General features: G+C 37.9%; 1 protein-coding gene across 1 annotated transcript; it reads right to left on the bottom strand.

Moving 5' to 3' along the window:
• Window positions 1–4040: 4040 nt before the first annotated feature.
• On the bottom strand, window positions 4041–10285 carry LOC139718524 (uncharacterized). The gene is made up of 4 exons (XM_071629996.1): window positions 9940–10285; window positions 7529–7658; window positions 6199–6266; window positions 4041–4294 (listed from the first exon to the last, which is right to left on the bottom strand). The coding sequence occupies exons 1-4, from the start codon at window positions 10283–10285 to the stop codon at window positions 4041–4043; spliced, it is 798 nt and encodes a 265-aa protein (XP_071486097.1).
• Between the last annotated feature and the right edge of the window lie 14648 nt (window positions 10286–24933).

The following is a 24933-nucleotide window of genomic DNA, read 5'->3' as shown; positions in this document are numbered from 1 at the left end:
TGACACTGACGCATTATAACAGTAAAATGACAGTGACTGAGTTGTGCAGATCCATTCACAAAAATTTGCACTATACATTCCAACTGGAATTTCTATCATTCTACGTACACATAATTCGCACAATATTCATCAAAGCAAATATACATCTCAATACAGAGTACTTCTATTTAACACCAAAGCTCTTGAAAAACATGCAATGAACTTAAAGCGTCGTAAAAAAATAATGTACAAACAATAACAACAACAACAACAACACTATATAGTGTCTGAGCAGACACCATTTTTCCGAATCCCTGGCAGCTTAAGAATGTTTCTTGCAATAAAACAGTCATTGTAATAATATTCCCAATTACTATCTTTACATAAAGAACAAAAACAATGTATTCTTCTTCTTAATCTACAATCATAAACTTCCTTTCCTACAAGCATAGTAATATAACTTATTGCGGAAGTGCTGCGCTGGCACTATTAAAACCTTAATAATACATTTTCCGTCGTATCTGTATTTCCTAAACTATAGTTCATTCCATAATATAATATGAACGTATTGTACTCACTCAAGACATAATTAAAGTTTGTACATACAAATTACGAACATTTTATTCTTTTACCATCGTTCAGTCAACCTAACTATCTTTAACATCTTATTTCTATGTAATATGTAATTCAATATTTTGAAGAACTGAAATCAAAACCTGATGTACTATAAAGACGGGGACAACGGAAATGGTCGCCCGTATATTTTTCTATCAAGACGTATTAAGTTGTCATTGAAGAAAATCTTTACACTGATATACTCTATTTACTCTATTCTTAAACATAGCATAATGTTTTATAGCCAGACTTAAAGAAGAAATCCACCCCAAAAATAGATATTTTCAAAAGAAAGAGAAAAAAAGTAAGATATGACATTTTGAAATTTCACGGTTTTTTTTTCGTAAAACATTTTCTTGACCAGTTCATTTGTATATTCAAATCAGCAAGTTGACGATGTTACATTCTCACAATATCTTATTCATTCTTTCTACAGAAATGACCCAAAATCTCATATCTAAGCTGTATAAATATAAAACTTTATCCGATTTTTGTATTTTTTTATATCATTCTGTAGGAAATATTTTTTTCTTTCTTTGAAGTTTTGGAGTGGATTTCTTTTTTGAGTTTTGAGGCATTTTGCACAACTGACTTGACATTTTTTTCATTTTACTTATTAAAAAAAATGTATTCACGTATAAACATTCAGGTACGATTAAATATCAATCTACATTATTTATATATCATGGATAAAAAAGATCTGAAAATAATTCGTTGGCTATTTACAGTCTAAATTATATGAATAAAATTCAAGTTATAATGGGATAATAACCTTTTTTTTTTGCTAAAATATATTCATCTTTTTTCTTTGCTTGCTTGAAGAAATGATAAGATGAGAAAAAAAATATAGTGATTGATTTCTTTTGGCAATAGAAATTGAAACATTTGCATGAAGAAACCCCGACATTGAGGTATTTGAGGCTTTCTATAGAACCAAACACAAAGGTACTTCAAGCTATTTGAATCCTATTCTGTAACATAATTTTTTTTTTGTTCATTTGAGATAAAAATCTTTGTGTAACATCACATTCCCAAAGAGATGTACAATTGCTTCTGAGGATCTCGAACAAAATATAATGGAGGTCTTTGTTAGGTTTTCCATGGCAAAAAGTAATTCATTCACCCCGATAATTCTATAACAGTGTAGAATTTTGTATTCAAAATAACGAAGCTTTATATGAAGAGTAGATTTTAAGAGTAGATTTATAGAGAACATTGAATTATTTCAGCCAGTCTAAATTTTGGTTTTTCTTTCCAATTTTTTTCAGATTCAGGAGTGCATATTTTATTTCTATCTCACTGATTTTTCTATCACGACCCCCTTTCCGCCAAATTCCAAAATATTCAATAAAAAAAAAAATCAATATCCATATCGTATTTCCTCTTAAAACAGTAAATGATAACATATTTCTCTTTTTTATTTCTTAAATTCTTATAATTGCAAAGGACCATCTCCGCCGTGGAATATTTTGACTTTCTAAAATTTCGTGTAAATCCATATCATTAAATTTTCTTTTCTACATAAAGAAATATAGAGCGTGCTACTTCCGCCAATATGTACCTCGTAAATTTAATGACATGATTTCAATGGAAATGATTCATGTGGAACTATTGTGTTGCAAATCTTTTTTTTTTCGAGATGCGACCATCAATCATTGGTAGATCATAATCATGATAATTGCCATAATTTTTATCATAATCACTGATCATAGAAAAGGTGATAAAAAAGAAACAGATGGCAAAATGTAGAGGGCTTTCCTCTTCCTTAAACCAAGACTTCCTTAAACCTCTCTCATTTTCAACTGTAACCTTCTGCCACATCGTGTTGATGCTGTATAATAGGACAAAAAGGAAGCTAAACACAGTCTGCTGTGAAAATCTACAACCACCGCCACAATAACTCTTCCATTTGTCACTGGACAAATCAAAGACTGTTTTGGACTGCATGTTACAATACTTTACATGAAAAAGCGCATGAAACATCGAAAGCCCTCGTTTAAGGAAGTATTTCGATCCAGGATTAGTTGTCAAAAATATAAAACAAACAAAACGAAACCCCATTCACTGAAGTTCATATGCGCCCATTTCCTTTTGTAAGCACCTCTATGATGAGAATATTTTTGAGGAGACTAAATCATAAAAGAAAAAAACAAGTGAGTAGGATGTGTAACTGTTCTCATCTACAATACATGTGAAATATGGCTCATACGGTGGCTAACAATGAAATCTTTTGTTATTTGATTTCTCAGCATAAACTTATCATGTTCATTATTAAATGATGCACAGGATAGAGTGCGTTAGTGGAGATGTAGCGCACTCGAGGGTGGCAAACATGCACTACATTGTAAATACCCGAGAGTGAGCTGCATCTCCACTAACGCCACGAAATAATCCTGTGCATCATTTGTTTTATAAAATGGGTCGAAAACTAACAGCATTTTTCACGTACCTTTGTGAGTCAATACCAGTCAGCTACATGTAGCACTCGCTCAAGAGTCAAGATGTCCGAAGATGTTAGTCCCAAATATTTACGCACGTCGCACTCGGAAATCCCGCACATATAAGTACTGTACGTATAAGAGTATTCGTACGCCACACATGTTATGCACACAAGAAAGGCCGGCCGGCAGCCCGAACTACTAGAAGTTGTTTACAGGATTGACAGCGCGTATAGTAGCGCGCGACGCACTTGTAACCACTGATTGAGTGCGCACTGCTAGTGTAAACATTGTGACGTCAGGCCGTGCATGCTAGTGAGAAATTGATGCACGCACACGTGAGTTATTTCAGCGCTTCCAATTGGCTACATTCTTGAACCCATTTTATAAATAATAGCATCATCCTCGTATTTGCTCATTACTTTTCTGCTATCTCCTGGTTCTCTGTGGAAACTGGAAAGAACGCGTCCTGAACCCTTTGAAAATAATAAAGCAATGGGCTTTTGAGGAATAAACTGAACACGTGTCTCTCCACTGCTATAGTTTAGACTCGTTTAGATGGCTAGACTCCCAAATGACCGGCGGAAGCAGCTGCAATGAGGTAATATTTACAATGACCTGACGGTCAACTAAAAGCTTATGTGTTTTGACCCCAGTACCTGCAAAAACTAGACCGGAAGTGACATGACTGCCCTTCATGTCGAGGCCAAAAGATATTGGTGCCGGCTAGTGGTTTTCCCTGTGGCCAATAGCCTTGGATCGTCGTTATAATACAACACATTTACTGTAACGACACCTATACTATATGGAGAACGCTCTGGCACGTACAATCTCTGACCATAGCATCCGAATCTGTATAGGCTACAATTACCCTCACTGTAGAGAGGGGCATGCCCCTCATGCAGCTAACCCGAAGGCCGAAGTGAAATGTGACTGTGTACAATTGCATCAGAATAATGATGCATGTAGGCCTAGGCATTGGGAGTTACAACCCTTCCAGCGGACATCTCACAGAATCGTGCATTTGCTGCTTTCCTCCTTATTCTTCATGACACGGTCACCGACGACCAGGCACTGTCGCAGTGCCTCCAGCGCGTCGACGTGTTTCTTCCTGTCGTAGTCGTGCGACTGGAGGGTGTAGTTCTCGAGCTCGAACAGGTAGTCGATGCCCATATCCTGCAGCCCGACGCGGAACGCCGCCACGTCACTCCTGACGACCATTGGGCTACAGCAGTTTGTGATGATGATGATAGGGGGCTCCCCTGATAAATGTAAACGACAACAGCAACCAAAAGAATTACAATCTAGCTATTCGACTGCAGGGCGCAGTCGATTATAATTATGTCTCTACCTTTCATGCAGACGGTATGCTACGCTACATGTTAAGTTACATGTAACTGCAGAACATTGCTCTTGTACGCGGACCTTGAAAATTGATCATAGACCCTCTTCAGGAACGGACCCAGGAATTCCGTATACAGGGAGGGCCTTTACAAAATTAAAGGGGGGGGGGGCGCATGCAACCCACCCCTCCAATTTTTTTCTTTTCATTTCTTTTGTTTTAACACAAAATAAGTGGGGGGGGGGCGCTCGATGCGCCCCACCTGGATCTGTCACTACATGCTCTTTGCACAGCAGAAATATTTCCTCATATATTACAGTCTACAACATCAAATAACAATTAAAGGTGTTAGTCAAATGCGTACGCGGGCGCACGGCGCAAGTTTCCTAAAGAGACCTACGCTATCGACTCCTCTTTGGCGCTTACGCAGTGGCCCACTTCCCCGAGTCCGAAGAAGTCCGATCCACTGTAGTCAGTGGTCCGATCACAGTTCGGCTCATGATTCGGCTGAGGGGGATGACCGCGTTAATAGCAAACTTCTTTTGTGATGTCATAATAACAAGCACATATGCACGCACCCTGGCATTACTACAGACTGCGCGATGCGCAGAAAAGACAACGATCGAAGGCAACGTTACTTAGCAACACCTACGCACTTTACTCTTGATGACAGCTGAACTTCGGTAATCTTCGTATCAATGCTAACGGTGATCGGCAGTATCATCAACAGCGCCCTCTACACTACCGGGACTATGCCCCTTTAACATCCTCATGACGTTTTCACAGCACAGTTTATGGCGGCAATTGACAGTTTAGCTGGAATTCAGTGACCTTTGATCGAGACCATTTCTGAAATCTAAGCATTTGGCCTATATTCGAATTATAACACCTATTTCGGTGTGTCTTATATAGACCTATCATCTGCCTAATTTTCCGCATAGGCCTACATTAACTAGAGCTGTTCTCGACATTACCGGTGGTCCGGTGGCCCGGGACCACTAATGAAAGACCTGTCTCACCTGAGTATCTCACCTTCATCTCCCACGCATTCTTGCAGACTATCTATACTGAAAACATTGTAAACTTGGGAGGCTGGACAGAGGGCATGGTGTCCATAATTGCATACATTTTTCTACCGCACTGGTAAAAAACACCTGTCAAGTACAATGTCCTTAGAAATTTTGACTACCTGTATGCAGCTAAAAAAAAGGTCAAAAATGCAAAAAGTGGCCCACTATTTTGATCCCCGTCCAACCCCAGGATCTACCACAAAATGTTGGTAGCCCCTCCCCCCCCCTCCTGATCAGCCCCCGCACCCCCCCCCCCCCCCCTCCACACCGGGCCCACCCCTGGAACTGCTATAAAGAGACTTAAAACGGCAGTCATCAATCTATTCACTCAAACCAATAAGTTTATCACTTCTGGTTCTGAAACAGAAGATTTGTGAATACTTTTAAGGGGGGGGGGGGAGGGAGGTGGCACGTCTCTCTTTTCCATTCCCCCTCCTCCTGACGTTGCATTTCTATTCGGGTCACCAGAGAAAGGAAGTGAGTGTTAAACCATGTTTACTTTTTTTGTGTGTGCAAAGCTTAAATTCATATTCTTGTTGGATTACTCCTATCGCAATTCAAGAGTATACAGACAATAACATCCGGACACTGTCATACGTGTAATGCCGCTGCACGTGTCAAGGCAATGATCACACAGTATCCTTCTACACGTCGTGACGTCAGTAGACATGAGCGAGAATAGGGAAATGAAATGAAAAACCCATTCTCATACAGGTGTACTGAAGACAGTCTTTCAGCCTATCACAATACGTACCCGTCATGTATCTAATGGTTTCCACAAGCTCTCTTATATCTGCCGGCCTTATACCCAGACGCTCTGCGCTGTAGAAAAAGGACATACACAAATATTGATTTTTTTCCATAACTCGGAAATCCTTTGACGTGTTTTTTCATTCATTCATTCATTCATTTGACCCTACTGGTTTCCTAACACTTTGTTTTAAAACCACAATCTGGTGATTTCAAGGTGAGTGAATAAAAAAAAATATCAATAAATACATATCTTGTGAGTATATAGTAAATGGGTTCGTCTTATAGGAGTGCCTCATATCTTGTCGGTAAAATCGGGGACAATTACGAAAGTTACAGAGACTTTGACATCTCTGACAAAAATGTCTGAAGCAGGTTCTTTTGGGCAGCTTTATCATAATAAACTTTCCGTAAAAAAACTGAAGAAATCATGACATCGGTATTTCTTCCGATTTCCAAAAGGAGCTGTGGTTTTTCGTTTCAAACTATCACAAAAACGAAGACTCGAAATGCCACTATGGCGACTAGTTGATACCTCTGCCAAAATGCATGGGTCTCCCACAAGGTTTAGAATACGCATTGACAATGTGAGAACAAAGAAAAAGAAAAAAAATGATTCCGTGCTTGAGTTATTTGGAGATTAAGCTTATCTTATTTTCTTCTGACCCCTTTATGACCTTTGATTTCATGAACCCCAAATCAAACTGTTCCTTTCTTATTTCATTATAAATACACCTCAGAAATGTGGTGAAAATCCGATCATCCGTACTTAAGTTATTGGGAGATAACATTCTGTTTTATGTCTCTTCATGATGATCTCAAGACCTTTCTCAATTGAATTCTCTTACCACATTTTGAACACACCCTGAAACATTTATGAAAATTCGTTGATCCACTCTTAAGTTATCATGTACACAAACAGAAGGACAGACAGACAAACATACGGAACTGAAAACAAAACCTTCGCCGGCCGTAGGTTTGACCTACTGGCGGAGGCGATGATAATAATCCCAATCCCAGTGCCAATAATAGTAATAATAATAAAAATAACAATAATGATGTGATAATAATAATAATGATGTGATAATGATAATAATAATAATAATAATAATAATAATAATAATAATAATAATATTATGATAATAATAATAATAATAACAATAATAATGATAATGATAATAATAATAATAATAATAATGATAATAATGATATTGTGATAATAAAAATAATAATAATAATAACAATAATAATGATAATATAGAATTTAATATAGTAACAATACAACATAAAATCATCACAGAAAAGGGGCATTATAATGTGTATGAAATATTTACCTGACGACGAGAACACATGTGTGAATTTCGCAGTCTTTGGACGAAATAAAAGTTCTCTTCAGTCCCGACACCAACCTCTTATAGAAGCCGCTGTCCCAGTCGACCTTGTGTCCTTCGCCGTACACACCGGCTGCGGAAATGAAGACCTCAAGTTTATATATTCACAATTTATCGCTTAGAAAAGCATAAATTGACATAATACACGAATATACCTTTTTCTAATTATGGGACACAGTTGATGTTCAGGGTGACTTGTATGTATGGAATATATATGATTATGAAAACATGAAACATAAAAGCGATTTTGAAAGCTTGACGAGTTCATTTTTGAATACAGAGATTTCAAAATTGGGTCAGAAAATGAATACCATCACCTTGTAAGTATCAAATGACTGTATTATGTTTGGCTCATACCGAATCTTCACAAAAACATTCCATCTCCTTTGAAATTAATTAAACAGCAAAACGTGATCCCCTTGTCTTTAGAGATTGCAGCTTTCGGAATAATTAATTGCCTTGTAATGCTCAGATATTTTGCAAAAAAAAAAGTTTAATCCGTATCTGTATTATTATTTTTTTTTTTACAAACCAAGTTGTGTGACTATCATGATAAATCCATGCAATTATCATCATCATGTGATTTTGTCTTTTGCGCAAACATAATAGAGGAACTGCACAACATATAATTTTCGCAAAGTACGTCCGATCTTTAGAATTTTCGCCATTATGTTTGTTTGATTTCTCTAATTTTTCAAAATAAAAGAAAACACGGAATGGCTTTTCACTAATGCAAGTGGGTGGGAATATGTAAGATACACTTTGATTGTTGCCTTGGCAACCGCTTCACTTTCCATGACGGGTATGTAAACATTGAAACACGTAGGTTGTGCACGATTTGTAATTATCACTTTGTCGTTATTGTCTATAGAGGTGAGACCACATACATAGTCAAATATTTCATTGGTCTGCTTTCACCTTTTTGTGGAAAATAAGGTTTTCATTAATTAATAACATGAATTTAATCAATATAGATGTCACTATATATCTATTCATATTCATATAGTCAATATGGTCTAGCAGTTTTCGATGGAATCACGCGTAGCAGTCAGAAATGCCAATACTCGAGGGTTTCGCAGGATTTGACGAAAGAAAGCAAGACAAATCTGCCCTGAAATTAAGCCTCTTAGCACAAGACTGTAATATTGCTGATAACAAACTGCAACAGATTCTTAAACAGCTTCTCATCACGATACTATACATATCAATTTCTTGATATTTTATGGTAGCTCATCAACTAAAAATGACATAATAAGCGACCTGCTTTATTGTCTTTCTGCTCAATCACTTCAATCCAGGTTAAAAGACTCCCTTATCGGTGTTGGAATTCTACCTTAGCATCTAGAATCTTGCATTTAAAGCATGCTTTTTTTTTCATTTCTGCTTGTAAAAAACAAAACATGCAGGTAAAAAGAAAATCAAAACAAATTAAAAAAGTATAATATTGAATGAATTCAGCTACCAAGTAAAGTGCCGATTTCATTCCTAAAATTTGTCTAGGGTTTTTTATTGTAGCAAGCAGGATTTTCAATAATTCTCAATTCTTCAAAGGACTATCATTCCAAATCTATCAATAATAAACATTTATATCGCACCATAATTAACAAACGTGAAAGTTTCAAAGATATGTATATGTAAAATTAGATTATAATCAAAATATAATTTCACAGGATCAAAATTGTTTGCGTCGGTAAAAAAATCAAGGAAACGCTTTTCTGCCTCGTGTAGCTTTCATATTACAAAAGAATCTCCTCAAGTATATATGCCAATAATGCCATCTACGACTACGAGGCATTGTTGCATAATCCCAAGCTCCCCATTGTTTATATACCCTAAATCATACCTCTTCCCCTCCTTAAGGCAGGTAAATGCTATGGTGCGCTGTATGGTATACATGATGACATAATCCCATTTCTATAGGTACAAAAAAATATTTGCATGAAATAATCTCTCCTAGCCATTAATCATTGACAATTATGAACGTTTTAAAAATCATAATCGACAGTGTCATTCCTGCATGAGCCATTGATTGCACAAAAGAAAACCAGCGACGGACTTTTCTTAATTATGTTATCATTTTTTCTCTTCCTTTTTTATTTTCTGATTACGCGAAATATCCAGGTAATATAGGAAGTAGTATTTTTATACCTATTACTTTTTACAATAATTTCATCAAATACTTCAACAATAATAATAGATACAGCTGCGCATGTCTTCATGCATTAGGTCCTATCATTACTTCTTTCTTTCTTTCTTTCTTTTTTCTTACTTCTCGCACGTCCGATAATGAACTTCTGCAATGACATACTTTTCGTGGAAGGTACCAGGGAGGTCACCTCCCTGAAGAAACCTACCAACTTGATTGCCCAGTTCGATCATGAAGTTGCCGCCGAGTCTACGCATGCCTCGGTTGTCGACCAGGCTGACGAAGTCCGAGATGTCATAGGAGTTAAGGGCCCGGGTCTTCGAGGCATGTGGATCCTCAGTAAACCCTTCGGGGGCTAGGTTGTCCCAAGTCTCTCCCGTGGCGTACAGAGCAGAGTTGATGAAAGCCGACTTGCCGACGCCTGTTGGACCAAACAGACCTATGCGAAGGCGCGCCGGTGGATGTTGCGGTCGCTGTCTGGCTGTTCGTATGGTCGATCCTGGCCTGTAACTACTTATGGCATTCCGCAACTCCATGATTCTAGAATCCGCCATGATCAATCAATAAACCCTGATGTTAGAGATAACATCAGACGAGCTCTCCAGCGAAACGTTCGCTCTGAAAGATGAGAAATAATCGAAAGGAAAAATAGCAAGAATTGTTTTTAATCACAAGTTTAGTACAGCGCGCTTGAAGCCCACAGATAGGGCTCGATTCGGGGAGTTAAAATCCCTATCTACGAGCTCTTCAGAGGACGACACATGTTATATTTTATGGGGCATCCTCGCTCCTCTCGATCTGCTGCTATTTTTAGGCACTGGGTTTTCCCACAGCAGACTGCTATACGGGGTATTTCGTGATCACATCATACAGCACCAGCGCTCGTATCGTCTTCCTGGCCAATGAGGTCGCACTGCGATGCCTGCTCGTATTCGTCCCAAAGCAAAGTCTTGTCGCTAGACTTATCTTATCACTTATGCCTTCATCACTTTCAGGAACATAGTACTGACAGACAAAATCTCAAGCAGATACAGTGGACCAGCAACCGTTGGCCTCGATTATCACTATATCATTCAGGAAGTGAGCAGTACACGGGAAACTAGGGCAGTTTGTTTTTACCAGGGGGTAAAGGACACGTCCGTAGACGAGCACATGAAACATACATAAAATTATTACACATTCAAAGACAAGGCATACAATAAGGCCCTCTGCCTGCTGAGGTTACGAAGACGGCTACCTCGATGCTCTTTCCAGAGCAGGCGAGGCTTCAATATTGCAGTACAACTGCGTTTTCTTAACGCCTTTTCTGCAGTAAGTAATCGGCAATTTAATTGCCATAATAGAAGAACCTATATAACAATGGCAGAAAATAGCTACGTGTATTTAGGCCCATATTATCATACGAATCGGTAATTCTTTAAAGGGATCACACAGTTTTGGTTGAGACCTAATTTCAGATTTCTAACATTTTTTGGTGAGATAATGAGAAACCTCTTATGAAATATGAAAGAGCATGTAATTCTATGAGGAATTCAACGTTTATTTGATGAAAATTGGTTTTGAAATTGCTGAGATATCAAAAAAGAGCGATTCTAATAAAGTGTGGGACCCACACTTTATTACGATCGCTTTGTTTTACTTATGTTTTTGGATGTTTCAGTCATTCCAAACCCGATTTTCATCAAATAAACTTTGAATTCCTCTTAAAATGGTATGTTCTGTACTACATCACAAGTGTTTTCTTGGTATCTCGCAAAAAGTTCAAAGCCCAATTCTCATCTCTACCAATACTGTACTATCCCTTTAACTCTTGAATAAGAACATTAATAATATTGTGTAAATAATTATGATAGTCACTACACCACGAATTCTTGTGTGGCGCTGAAAATTCCCCAAGGATTTAAATGCTAGCATAGTTCACTTCAGTGTCATCAGTTGCATTCACAGTTTACAAATACCAAGATATGCCAGTATAATTATGTTAATTGGTGATCGATTATTGATGTTGATATAAAATATGTTGAATAATATTTTCTATGCTTGACATGTCATTTGAATGTTGTTCTGTATAATGCATTGTTTATATTGTAGAAAGCATGTATATAAAACAAATGTCCTGCATGATATGGACGATAAATGATTGAATTGAAAAAAAAAAGGATACCGGACCGGCATACAAATTGAATATACCCACCATACCCACCTTACAAGAGATAGATAGAACACCTATGGTGTACACATTATATGACGGTATAAAATTATACACACTGTGCAGAGTTTGTTTACTTTAAGAGTGCAGAATCACTTACAATGTAGTCAAAGTGAGCCATTGCTTTTCGATCTTTCAAGGAAAAGTTGGCATGTGGATTCAATGCATATAATATATGCATTGAATCCACATTATAGGAACATCAGACGCAAATATCAGTGAAGTTTGTCGCCTTCAGATGTCAGCTATGAGTTTTAAAGGTTTGGTTAAAGCCATATGTGTCGTCGTCTTGGTATACATGGCACGTTTGAGGTAAATCCCGAAACTGAATTGCGCAAATCAAAGAGTGCCCGGGATTCCCAACGAGTAGGCCTAATAATGTGTAAGACAAGGGATGTGTTACGTAATCATGACAATAGAGAAAGAACTACTGCTCTCCTCGCACCGAGCCAGGTGCATTGACAAAGGAGAGTACATGGATGCATTCAGTAATCAGAACTAGTGCTCTTACCTGCTCACGCTCTTAACTTCCTCACAGCAGGAAAAACAAAACAAAACAAAACAAAACAAAACAAAACAACAAAGCAAAACAAAACAAAACAGAACTTCCCCCCCTGCCACAGTTCGCTCTCTCTTTCAATGTGCTGGTAATGGTGAAAGCACGTACTTCACTAGAGCACCGAATCAAACATCGATGCACTGTAAAAAAAAAAACACTTTTGTCAGAAAAAAAGAAAAAAAAAAGAAAAACGAAGAAAAAAAACACACACGCGGGATCACACTTTAATTGAGTAATTAATTAGAATAGAATCGTACATGTAGACATGATGGAGATTTCTTTTTCTGTGTGAGAGAGAGGGCACAATTTTCATTTCATTTCGATTTGCGGATTACAAGAGTATAATTATACAGAAATACTTGCTAATAACTTCGAATTCTGTCCTACAGTTTTCTAAATAAATCTTACCCTTTTGAAATCAAATGATAAATTTGTGTTGATACATAGACCTACAGCTTGTTATTTAACAAAATATGAAACTTTTTCTTCGTCTCCAAATTTCGTCTTGGAGCTATAGAGTGGAGTCGAGCATGGCTTCAAAGCGAAGATGAAGTTAACACATCTCTTTCAAAGTTCAAATTTCAAATGTATTTTCATTTCCATCAGATAAAGAGAGAAAATGATATACAATGTATGACCAGAGCATATTTGTAATAATTGCAGAAATGTTTAACAAAATACATGTGATAATGAGTAACAAAATGAAGAAAACAATTGTATTTTTTGATATATATACTCTATATACATTTGATCACACTGTGTTTGTGCGTGTATGTGTGTGTGTGTATGTGTGTGTGTGTGTGTGTGTGTGTGTGTGCGTGTATGATACACCTGAATGTAAAGCTCTAGACCGGAGTCTCACAAACCAAGGAGGTAGTATCAAGTGTACATACTTGCTGCCATAAAATCAAAATATCTCTGGGCAATATCCATACCTATTCCTATCTTGCACACATATTATGTAAAATCTTAAAATTGACAATGGATAACGAAGGTTATTAGATCACTTGCGTGGTGATTACTGTTTCAATTTTGAAAATTTGTTCGCAAAGAGCAAGCTGATAATGAAATAATATTTATGCCAGCTAGGACCTCTCATGACAATAAGTCTATCAATCCATGGTCATTTTTTTTTTTCAAATGGACTAGATACGTTGTGCAGAGCTATTAGACATAATATTATGGATTGAGTGAATGCAGCAATGTATAGTAGAACACGAAGCGAAGTTTGAGGAAAATGTGACAATCCATTGAAAAGTTATGAATTTGTGAATTTTCAGTGCTGCCATCGATGCATAAGGAGACAATTTGCGACATTACTGCAGGACAGACAGAGAGGAAAATATAAAGAAAAGTCCACTCCTTTGATTGAAAAGGTTTGCACTGTATCTCTATAATTATGGACAAGGAAGTATCCATATGCTTGAGTGACTTTCCTGAACACTGCATGCCCTCCTTCAAAAGCCGATGTGGAGTCTCTCTTTTAAACCCTTGCTGTGCTTGGGTGATCAACGGTTTTCCGTTCTAATCTCCGCTCAAAGCACTAAACGATGGTAAAAGCGTCTTGATTCTCGTATTTATCTCCCAAAGTTGGCCTCTCAAAGGAACAGTAACCCAAAAGATGGCTGATACGAGAGAAATAGAAATATAAGCTCCAGAATAGTGACCTGCTCGGACGACGTTCATAATGTTAATAGCGTTACTCATAGATGTCAATCCAACACAACGCCATGAAGAATTCTGTGTACATACTGCTCTAGAAGAACAGTTTTTGCAGAAATCATTACGGGTCACTTTATGATTTCTGATGCCCTGGAGTATGTTTTGGAAATGCAGTGAGCAGTCAATGCAGATTCATTTTACTGATTAGCTGGATGATTCACATCGAATCATCATTCTGTTGTACCATGAGCACCTGGAGATACTTCTTAATTTACGCATAGCCCGCATTTAAGTTGTACCCCGCATTGAAATTGTACCCGTGCTCCTTCTCTTGTTCTTCACACTAGGCTTCTGTAGGGACCTACGCTCAACAAGCTCGCTTTTAAGTAGGTGCCATCTTATTTCTTAATAGCATTTTTACTTTGATCGAACCTCTGACACATCGACCGCAATGTTCTCTAATTACATGAATAATTTGTATTGTTTATCCAAGCTGGACATTATGACGATTATATTTTGTTATACTTTACGCATTTTCCATTGAGAAATACGAAAATAGAATTCAAATTTAAATTCAATTCCTTTGGTTCTGTCTGTAAGGGCTGATTATGCCTAAATTATATATGCTCACATGTGGAGTGTGGTGTAGTGCAAATTACACTGTAAAGCTATCGATCGTCACCAGAGAATAACCGTGCTAGTATGATATATTGCAATGAATTTGTCACACGTAAGTTATGCAGAATTTCGACAGCAAGTGCGCAGTGAGTCAAGGCATTGATGTCAGCTCATCAAACAGCTTGAGAAGGAAATGCATTGTAAAATTAGCCATGTAACGCGAGGTCAAGGTATTGAGTATATACGCCAATATCAAATATTTGCTTATACTGACAACCCACGGATGTACTGAAGGAAAAAAAATCATAATAGAATACTGACAATGCTTTGTATGGCAACCATGTCTTTTCATTTACTCACGTTTAATTAAGGGAATGCTCACCACCCCGCATAAAACAACAAAACAGCACACAAACAAAAAAAACATACAAACAAAAATGGAGAAATAATGCAATGCAGAGTTTCTTTTGTTTGCTTTTACTTTAATAGGTATACATATATACGTATCTTTCTTTCAAGCTCCCACGACTTGCCATCACGCCGAAACCCCGGGCCCTGAAATAGACTTTTCTGTATCCAATATGTTAAAATTCATGGATGCTTTGTCTCCTACAGCCCATAGTAAGGAACATTCCGTTTCCTCCAAATAAGTTTCTACTAAGTAGGCGGAAATTCACGCAGCATTTATGAGTCTTTGCTATAGGTTTAGGCCTACAGGGTGAGTTTCTTCGCTAAACAAGCTTTGTTGTTGTTGCTAAGGCAATCTTCTGGGAACAAGGCATTATTGATTGACTTTGAACACATCACCGACAGAATGTGTTCAATGTGATGCCAGGGTTTATAAAAGGTGTAGACACTTGCTGGGAATGTAAAGAGTTACTACTACATAGATGCATTGATAGACAAGAAGAGGACAATAGAATAGTGTGTATAGGGTACAAAAAGAAGCTGATCGGATCAGCAAACTGTCACTACATTCATTTTCACGCCTTGGAAAAGCATTGTCCGTCAACGAGACATCGGCATGAAGTGCTGCGTATTCTGTGCGTTCAGAAATCACTTAAAAAGTGGCCTTTGGACCGTGCACAATATACAGCAGTCTTGCCAGGTGCCTCGATCCTTGTGTAGACGCAGCGTTATGTGATGCGATGTGATGTGTAATGTGTTACAGTATGTGATGTGATTTAATATACACAGTATTTCCAAAGCATGGTCTTATGTCTCACAGAAACTCTTTTTCTGTGCCCTATTCTCATAAATAATGTGAAAAGATTCAAATCGAAGCGCGTGTGCTTCTTATGAATGAGTTGCACAAAGAAATGTCTAAACTCTTGTATGCCCAAGAGTTCGACTTTAAAAAAAAAAGGTCCATGAGTCATACTGCCCACGAGTCATACTCGACACTATAGGTAAAACTCTGGCCCACGAGCTCGACATTACAACACTGGGCTTAATGTGTCGGTCTCGTGGGCCCCATTTGCTTTAAAGAGTGTCGAACTCGTGGGCTGTGTGACTCGTGAGCTGTACAATTCGTAAGATGTATGACTTGAAGGATGTTTGACTCTTGTGCTGTATGATTCGTGGGCGTCAAACTCGTGACGTGCACCCTTAGAGAGTATATCACTTAACCGAGACGAATTCAAAGCTGTTTATAGCTGATGTTTGCGTGGATAAAGCCTTGGTTTATAGGCTATTCAAAAGCCAACAAACAAATAACTAAGGAGTAGTATTATTGCATTGATTAAGTATACGATTCGACTAAAGAATGGTTTCAGTCGTCGATGAATGACACGTTTTCATCCTTCCAAAAGAGATCCATTTTTGCACAGGGAAACTTGAATCGGGCATTTTTTTGATGAGCCATCCACTCCCCCCCCCCCCCCTCCTACTTGCTAATCAAGGCGATTGCTCGTTCTTTCCCTCACCTCCGATCCTTGGTAACCCATGATTATGGGAATTTGAAAGAGTAAACGGCGCTGTGGAAATGAATTGTGGGGAATTCCCAGCCATCTAAACGCGACATTTCGAACAGCTGCAGCAATCATGCCAGGGTTGCCTGATCTGGAATGTGTATACCTACCTGGCAATGCGTGGTATTACCACCAAGGAGATTGAAGAACCTCCTTGGTATTACTACAAAGTACATATACTTTGGAAAGGGACCGGGGGGGGGGGGGGGGGGGGGGCGGCTTCCATTGTGTTCCCTCCCAATGTGTAATACCGACCACGGGAAAGCGCAAGCACGTAACTACAACCTTGTAAGGATTCATCAACTCAACTAGTGATTGTTGGTCTTCCTTCTCTTATTCGGAGGGGGACTTCAAAAATGTCGGTCCCGTGATTGCTTGTTTACAATCATACATAATGTATCATAATTATGAAAATACATACACAAATAGAATAACATGTGCTGCTGCTGACCATGTTAATGACTGACAGTTTGAACAATTTGCAGATTTTGTTTAATTTTGGCATTTTTCAATGTGTATATATATTTCAGAAAGTATTATACATTTTGAAATATCAGCATTGATACTTACTGCTTATTATGATCTTTTGTTCTGAATTTGTTGAGTACTCAGCAAAATAATGACTTTCAGTGAACTTTTTTTTTCTTCAAAGTTTGTTTACGAGAACGAAGGACAGGATCAATATTCAGACGAAGGTTTCTCGTGCCTCTAATATTGCGCTCACACGCATGCATGCGCGCGCACACACACACACACACACACACACTCACATACTCACATGCACACTCTCTAGAGTCGACGTGATTGAGATTGTATACCTACGTTAAAAAAATAGATTTTTGACAGAAAAGAACAAAAACGAACAAAAAACAAACAAACACACTATCTTATTAGAATTTAAATAAACAAAGGCTGACAGACGTCAACTCCCACATTAATCCTTTCTGTACCGCTGACTCATGTTACACAAACCAGGGCCAGGAAATAAACGTGACGCACAGAGAACCTTTTAAACGTTTGCCTCTCTCATGTTATTTCTATAGAAGTTATCAGCGTAAGATGAACTGGTATGTTACATTAAAAAGTTATCTGGATTCCTTTCTGGCTTTCTCCTGGCGTGAACTCCGGTGGTATGTTTCAAAGTGCATTACGGCAGTTGAAGCTGGCAGCGTGGAAGTAAACATGATATATCTTCCACCTCCCTGATGGTTCAGCGCTGGGAGCGGCGGGGAATACCCAAGTGATAAAAATATAACATGGCCATTGCGCTCAACTCGATGCGTTGTAGCGAGTCTATGGGACGCCACGTGTTGCAACAGTCGTCGAAAGACCCTAATTGGGCGTCCTACATAGTCCTCATCAGGGGGTTTATTTTGCGCCAAGAAAAACATCTGATCAGAGGTTCTGACACAGCACGCGCGGCACAAAACCTTATGTTTTTATCACCAGGACTGAATAAAAGGAATTTCGGAATAATAATAGCATAAAAAGTTCTCATTGACCATTTGCGCACTTTTGTGCGTGATAATTTAATTGCCAGGATAAGTACTTGAATGTAAAATGTTATCTTTCGGATAAAAGGGGAAATCTGTGAGAAATAAAAATTAAAAATAGCACAAGCACATCCGTGAAAGCTTGATCAAAATTTAATGGAAATCAAGGGAGTTATGATACTTTGAAGTTTCGGTAATTTTCATGAAACTGTTCTTGAACAGTCAATATGAATAATTATGCAAATAATGAATTGATGATGTCATCACCTTCCAATTTGCCATACAGATTGCACATAATTCATGAAATTGTCTTTTTTCGATCAAACAAAATCATGACCCATTTTGAGGTTATTCAACCAGAAATAACATTACGTTTTATACTTTAGATCAGGAAAAAAAAACACTGAATGTTCGCCATGTTTTGGTACACGAACGAAGGAATATTGTGAGCTGATGGTATCATCAGCTCACTCATTTAGGCCTACATAATATTCATATGAACTGTTCAAGAACTGCTGTACAGAAATTAGCGATTTTTAAACATTATTTTCATAACTTTATTACTTTTGATCCTATTTTTATCAAATTTTCATATCCAACAGGCATCCCTTTACAAAATTAATCATGCCACACATATCAAAGCGCACACACACAGTCACACTCTGTCAGTAACACACGCACACAAACGCAAACATACACACACACACACACACACACCTATATATAGCTGATCGTGGAAATCCTGGATGTCCTTTGGTGAGGTTGTGTTTCGTTCCCGTTCTGCGGCACTAATTAAAGTTTTTTATACACAGTTTACCAACAAGGGCACCTGCTAATTGTTAAACATCGTCGAAAGTGTCTCAAGACATCTGTCACATTGTCTTAACACCTTGCATTTTCTGTCACCAAGAAAGAGCGTTGTTTCGGGCTAAACTGAGGACGCCTCATGTATGCCCCAATCAGGGCTTATTTAGTGTTATTATGTCTGCCAAGTCAGGCAAGCCCCAGAACACGAAGCTCACACATATGAACAAAGCCAATGAAAATTGCCATTCTTTGTGAATAATCTGCCCTATTCAGTGTTTATGTGATGCCTGCTAAGTCAGGCAAGGCTTTGAAGCACACGCTCAAAAGGACCAAAGCCGCCTCTTAAGTGCCATCCTTTGGGAATAAAAAAGGTAACTAGTCGCTGATTATTCTCTCTTGCCGTCTTGTTTCGGACGGTTCATGTCTATATATGTATATATATATATATATATATATATATATATATATATGTATATATATATATATATAATATATATAAGTATATATATGTATCTTGTATACATACATTTGTATATGTACATTATGTTATACCTGTTTGAAACATGCAAGTCATCAAATTAAGATTTCTGTGAAAGTCGCAAATTTCCTAACTAATATAAAAATGGAAGTCAAATCCAATCATTATGCCTAGATGAAAGTGTGATACATCAACATTACTATAAATTTATTTTGATTCATTGTATTTCCACATATTTGTAAATGTACGTTCACGTAATCTTTATATTCAACTGTATTATGTGTCTCGTCTTTAATTTGAATAGATTGATTTCTTGTTGTTGTTGTTGTTGTTGTTATTCATGTTCAGACCAACGGCATAAATCCGTACTGAGGAGTGGGGGGATGATCGGTGATAGTCACCATCACCACGATTACAAGCCCATAACTGGACCGGAGCAGTCTGGGGGGAAGCTTGGTGCCCCCCCCCCCCAAAAAAAAAAAAAAACAAAAACAAAACAAAACAAAACAAAACAAAACAAAACAAAACAAAACAAAACAAAACAAAACAAAACAAAACAAAACAAAACAAAACAAAAAACAAAAACAAAAACAAAACAAAAACCAAAAAAAACCAAAAAAAAAAAACCAAACCACAGAGTGGCGTAAAGTGGGTCAAGACATGGGGGGGGGGGGGGCACCTCGTGGAAAAGTAATTTTCAGGGTGTGTATATGCTTATGCGTGCTTGCGTGTGTATGTGTGCGTGCGCTGTCCGTCTGCAAACTTAATGGGGACTACAATACATAACGATATGTGATACATTCCCCAGCGCAGTCATTCAGCAACATTGTAAGTTTTTTAGAATGACGGTGTGAAACAAGAATTTACTTGGAGCAACATCAGGAGAATTGCATAAAATTAAATGCGAGCGAGCGTTGAAAATTTTGACATTTGTACAAAAACTGCCGTTTGTAGCTATATTTTTCGCTATGGAAATTAAGGGTGTGGCGCACCAGGCTCAACTGCTTGCAATTACCGGCAGCAACATCAGGAGATTGGCATAAAGATTAAATGTGAGCGAGCGAAGCGAGCGAGCTTGAAAATTTTGACATTTTACAGTAAAAAAACAACTGCCGTTTGTAACTATATATATTTTTTTCGCTTTGGATATTAAGAAGGAAGGGGGAGGGGGCTCACCGGGCGCAACTGCTGGCAATGTTATTACTGACAGCAACATCAGGAGAATGGCATAACGATTGAATGCGAGCGAGCGTAGCGAGCGAGCTTGAAATTTTGACATTTTACAGTCCCAAAACTGCCGTTTGTAGCTATATTTTTTCGCTTTTGAAATTAATGGGGGCGCAACGGGCGCAACTGCTGGCAGTAACTGGCAGCAACATCAGGAGAATGGCATGACGATTAAATACGAGCGAGCGAAGCAAACGAGCGTTGAAAATGTTGACATTCAAAACACCCCAAACTGCCGTTTGTAGCTATACTTATTCGCTTTGGAAGTTAGGGGGGGGGGGGGGGCGCACCGGGCCCAACTGCTGGCGATTATTGGCGACAACATCAGGAGAATGGCATAACGATTAAATGCGAGCGAGCAAAGAGCGAGAGAGCTTGAAAATTTTGACATTCTAAAGTTTGTAGCTATACTTTTTCGCTATGGAAATTAAAGGACAAGTTCACCTTCACAGACATGTGGGTTGAGTGAACGCAGCAATATTAGTAGAACACATCAGTGAGAGTTTGAGCAAAATCGGACAATCCGTTAAAAAGTTATGAATTTTTGAAGTTTCTGCTCAGTCACGGCTGGATGAAAAGAGTATACCATGGCTTGTGATGTCACATGAGTACAACGATATAAAGAAAGAATAAAGAAAATTCAACATATTTCAATTTTTCTCGCATAACAAAAGAACACTCCACTTCTCTCTTTCAGAAGGCAGGGGAATAATTTTACCCTTAACATACGTCAGCAGCAAGTCGGAGAAATGTGCACTTTATTCATAAAGTAAAGTTTTGTGAAATTCTCTTTTTATTTTCCTTATATAGTTGTACGCATGTGACATCATACACTGTAGTAGTCTTCTCTTCCAGCAGTGACTGCGCAGATACTTAAAATATTCGTAACTTTTGAACAGATTGTCCAATTTTCCTCAAACTTTCACTGATGTGTTCTACTAATATTGCTGCATTCTCTCAATCCTTATGTATATGAAGGTGGACTTGTCCTTTAAGGAGGCGCACCGGGCCCAACTCTGGGCAATTAATGGCAGCAACATCGGGAGAATAGCATAGCGATTAACTGCGAGCGAGCGAAGTGAGCGAGCTTGAAAATTTTGACATTTTACAGTACAAAAACTGCCGTTTGTATTTTTTTTTCGCTTTGGATATTAAGAAGGGAAGGGGAGGGGGCGCAACGGGCGCAACTACTGGCAATGTTATTACCGGCAGCAACATCAGGAGAATGGCATAACGATTAAATGCGAGCGAGAGGATCGAGCGAGCTTAAATTTTTGACTTTTTACAGTTCCAAAACTGCCGCTTGTAGCTATATTCTTTCGCCTTTGGAATTAAGGGGGGGGGGGGGGGTCGCAACGGGCGCAACTGCTGGCAGTCACTGGCAGCAACATCACGAGAATGGCATGACGATTAAATACGAGCGAGCGAAGCGAACGAGCTTGAAAATGTTAACGTTCTAAAACTCCCAAACTGCCGTTCATCCGCCGTTTGTAGCTATACTTATTCGCTTTTGAAATTAAGGGGGGGGGGCATTTTTTTTGGGGGGGGGGAGGGGAAGGGGAACCCTCCGTTAATTGAAAGTACCTAGATATCTCCATCCACGGAACTTTTGCATTCTTTTTTTAAACTGAAGTAACAGACCTGGTGCACACTTTAGATGAAACACTTTAAAATCTGTTAATCTATTCCACATACACACTATTTTCATCTGGTCTTGGAGACTGCTGAAGAATCTTGCCAATTGTGGGTTTCTCAGTGATCTCCTGGCAGTCTTCGTTATAAATGTGGTATGGGATCCTAAGTAACATGAAAGTAGCAAATGTCTCATACATCCTTGTCATATAATATCACATAATGATGATAAAAAACAGGGCCTCATGAGATATCGATAAAATTTCACGTGAAGTATGTAAAACGTGCCTTCGCAGTATTTATGTTATTTATTTATGTGATCACTGCGTTCAACATACGTACTTGTTGTGACAATCAGGGTGGTGTAATTAGTTCCTGAGGTTGATCTTCGTATTAAGGTGTCCAGTCACCAGTCCTTGGGATGAGTAAATCAGCAGTCTCTCAGATCGTGGTCAGAGATATGGGGCAGCTATAGTCAAGGCGTCAGATTGAAATGCTAGCTGTAAAAGTGGTTTCTTTCGCGTACAGTGACTTTCGCGGTTTCCATCGGTGCCGACTTTTTCGCGTGTGTTTAAATTTGCGGTCGGTAATGATAGCGTTGTAACAAGCGACGAGTTCAAAACATTTTCGCGTGATGTTAAATTCGCGGTTCAACCTCAAAGCGTGAAAAGCGCGAAAATAAAACCACCGTGAAAGAAACCACTTTTATTCCTACCTGAACTTTGTTATATTATATATTCATAGAACTTAGTTATGTTTATGGAAAACTGATGAGATTGACGAGAATTCAGAAGACTGTATTAAAGCAAAGAGCTTGAGTAGAGAGAGAAAAAAAAGAAGGGTATGATTATTGTTTGGATTTTAAAGCGGAAGGGAGGCCAGGTTATTTTGTGTTTTTGCTGAATATAACCTTATGATTTTAATGCACCAACATGTAAATCATGTTATGTTCTTGAAAGGAATGATACCTCGGTCACAATAATGGTTAACATTTTAATATGGTTTTGTTTTTCTTCTTCTTCTTCTTTTTATTATTCACGTATAGGCACCATTAAATCGCCTGGTCTAAAATTTTATCCGTTCTCCGCCTCTTTTTCACAAACACTGATTACTCGCCTGACGGAGCTTACAACAAAACAAGCTTGCTCTCATGTAGATCGCGTCATACTTCATTTTCTACAATCCCATTTCAATTTCGACCAGTTATCATTACAATTACTACGTTATTATCATGTTTATATATATATATATATATATATATATATATTGTTTGTTTGTTTTTTGTGCATTGTTGACAAGGTTTTCTGATGTAACATTCATAAATGAGAAGTGTAAAAGAAATGAATTGTACTGAATCGAAATGAATTATGGGGTTGCATCTCGATTGTAGCAATAGATGTCATTTTAAGAAGGATTTAACGTTTATTTGAAGAAAATTGGTTTTCAAATGGCTGAGATATCTAAAAAAGTGATGATAATAAAAGCCGAAAGGCCACACCTTTTATTGGGATTTCTTTGTTTCACCTTATTTATTGATATCTCAGCCATTTTCAAAGCGATTTTCATCAAATAAACTTTTGATACCCTTACAATTGCATGCTCTTTGACATCTCACAGAGTGGTTCCTGAATATCTCGCAAAACGCTGAAAAGCTAAATCCTCACCTCAACCAGAACTGTACACATCCTTTAATAGGTTGGGAAAGTGCTTGTTTTCACTAGGTTTTGAATAGATTGGATCTTATGATGAAAACTATTGATTTTGCCGTGTAGTTCTTCGTGTTCATTCTCAAATTGTATCTTCACGCGTGTACAAAGGCAGCTGGCGCGGACACTCATGATACTGGCACATTTACACTCTTCTCATACAATCGAGCATATCCATAAAGGGAATGGTTGATTGACACCTTCGAGAACAACAATGTCCACTACATTGAAACTGATAAAAAATGAACATTATAAAATTTTGTTTGTTGTTAATTGATATAAAAATATTATCGGTTTCCATTTTGTGAGATTACGTGAGATTATGTGTCAAGTTGTCTGTATGAGTTGGTACATTGTGTTGTTAGTGTTGGGAAATTGTTTTGATATTTTTTATGTTCGTGTGGTGCTATCAACGACTGTGTTTGAACTGTTTTTGAGTTGATTGCAGAAACTAGGAAAGTGATCAACAGAATTTGGAATTTGTCCCAAAATAAGCTCAACGTAACCATCGCGTGCATTCAATACACAAGTATACGAAATGCTATTGCTCACATTTACTCGAATTTGATTTGACCAAAAGGAAATAGAGTTCCCATTAATACTAATTGCTAAGATTTCAAATTTGAAGTTCCATATCAATTTTGCATGCGTGTACTGTGTGTATTTGACTGCATATTCAATGGTTGGAATGACGAAGATATGAAATTGACCGCAAAAACCTATAGTACTTATTACGGGTACAAATGATACTTCTGAACAGACTTGATATATCTTGTTAAAGCAAATCTTTGATCGTTTGTGTCTTAGTGAATTCAATCACTTCATAATTATTGAAATAAAA

This window comes from Diadema antillarum, unplaced genomic scaffold (assembly GCF_040938485.1).
Source record: "Diadema antillarum isolate AM-2024a unplaced genomic scaffold, OU_Dant_1.0 scf00000095, whole genome shotgun sequence".
NCBI lineage: Eukaryota > Metazoa > Echinodermata > Echinoidea > Diadematoida > Diadematidae > Diadema > Diadema antillarum.
Note: the sequence above shows the minus strand (reverse complement) of the source record. Positions and strands in the feature narration are given on the sequence as shown.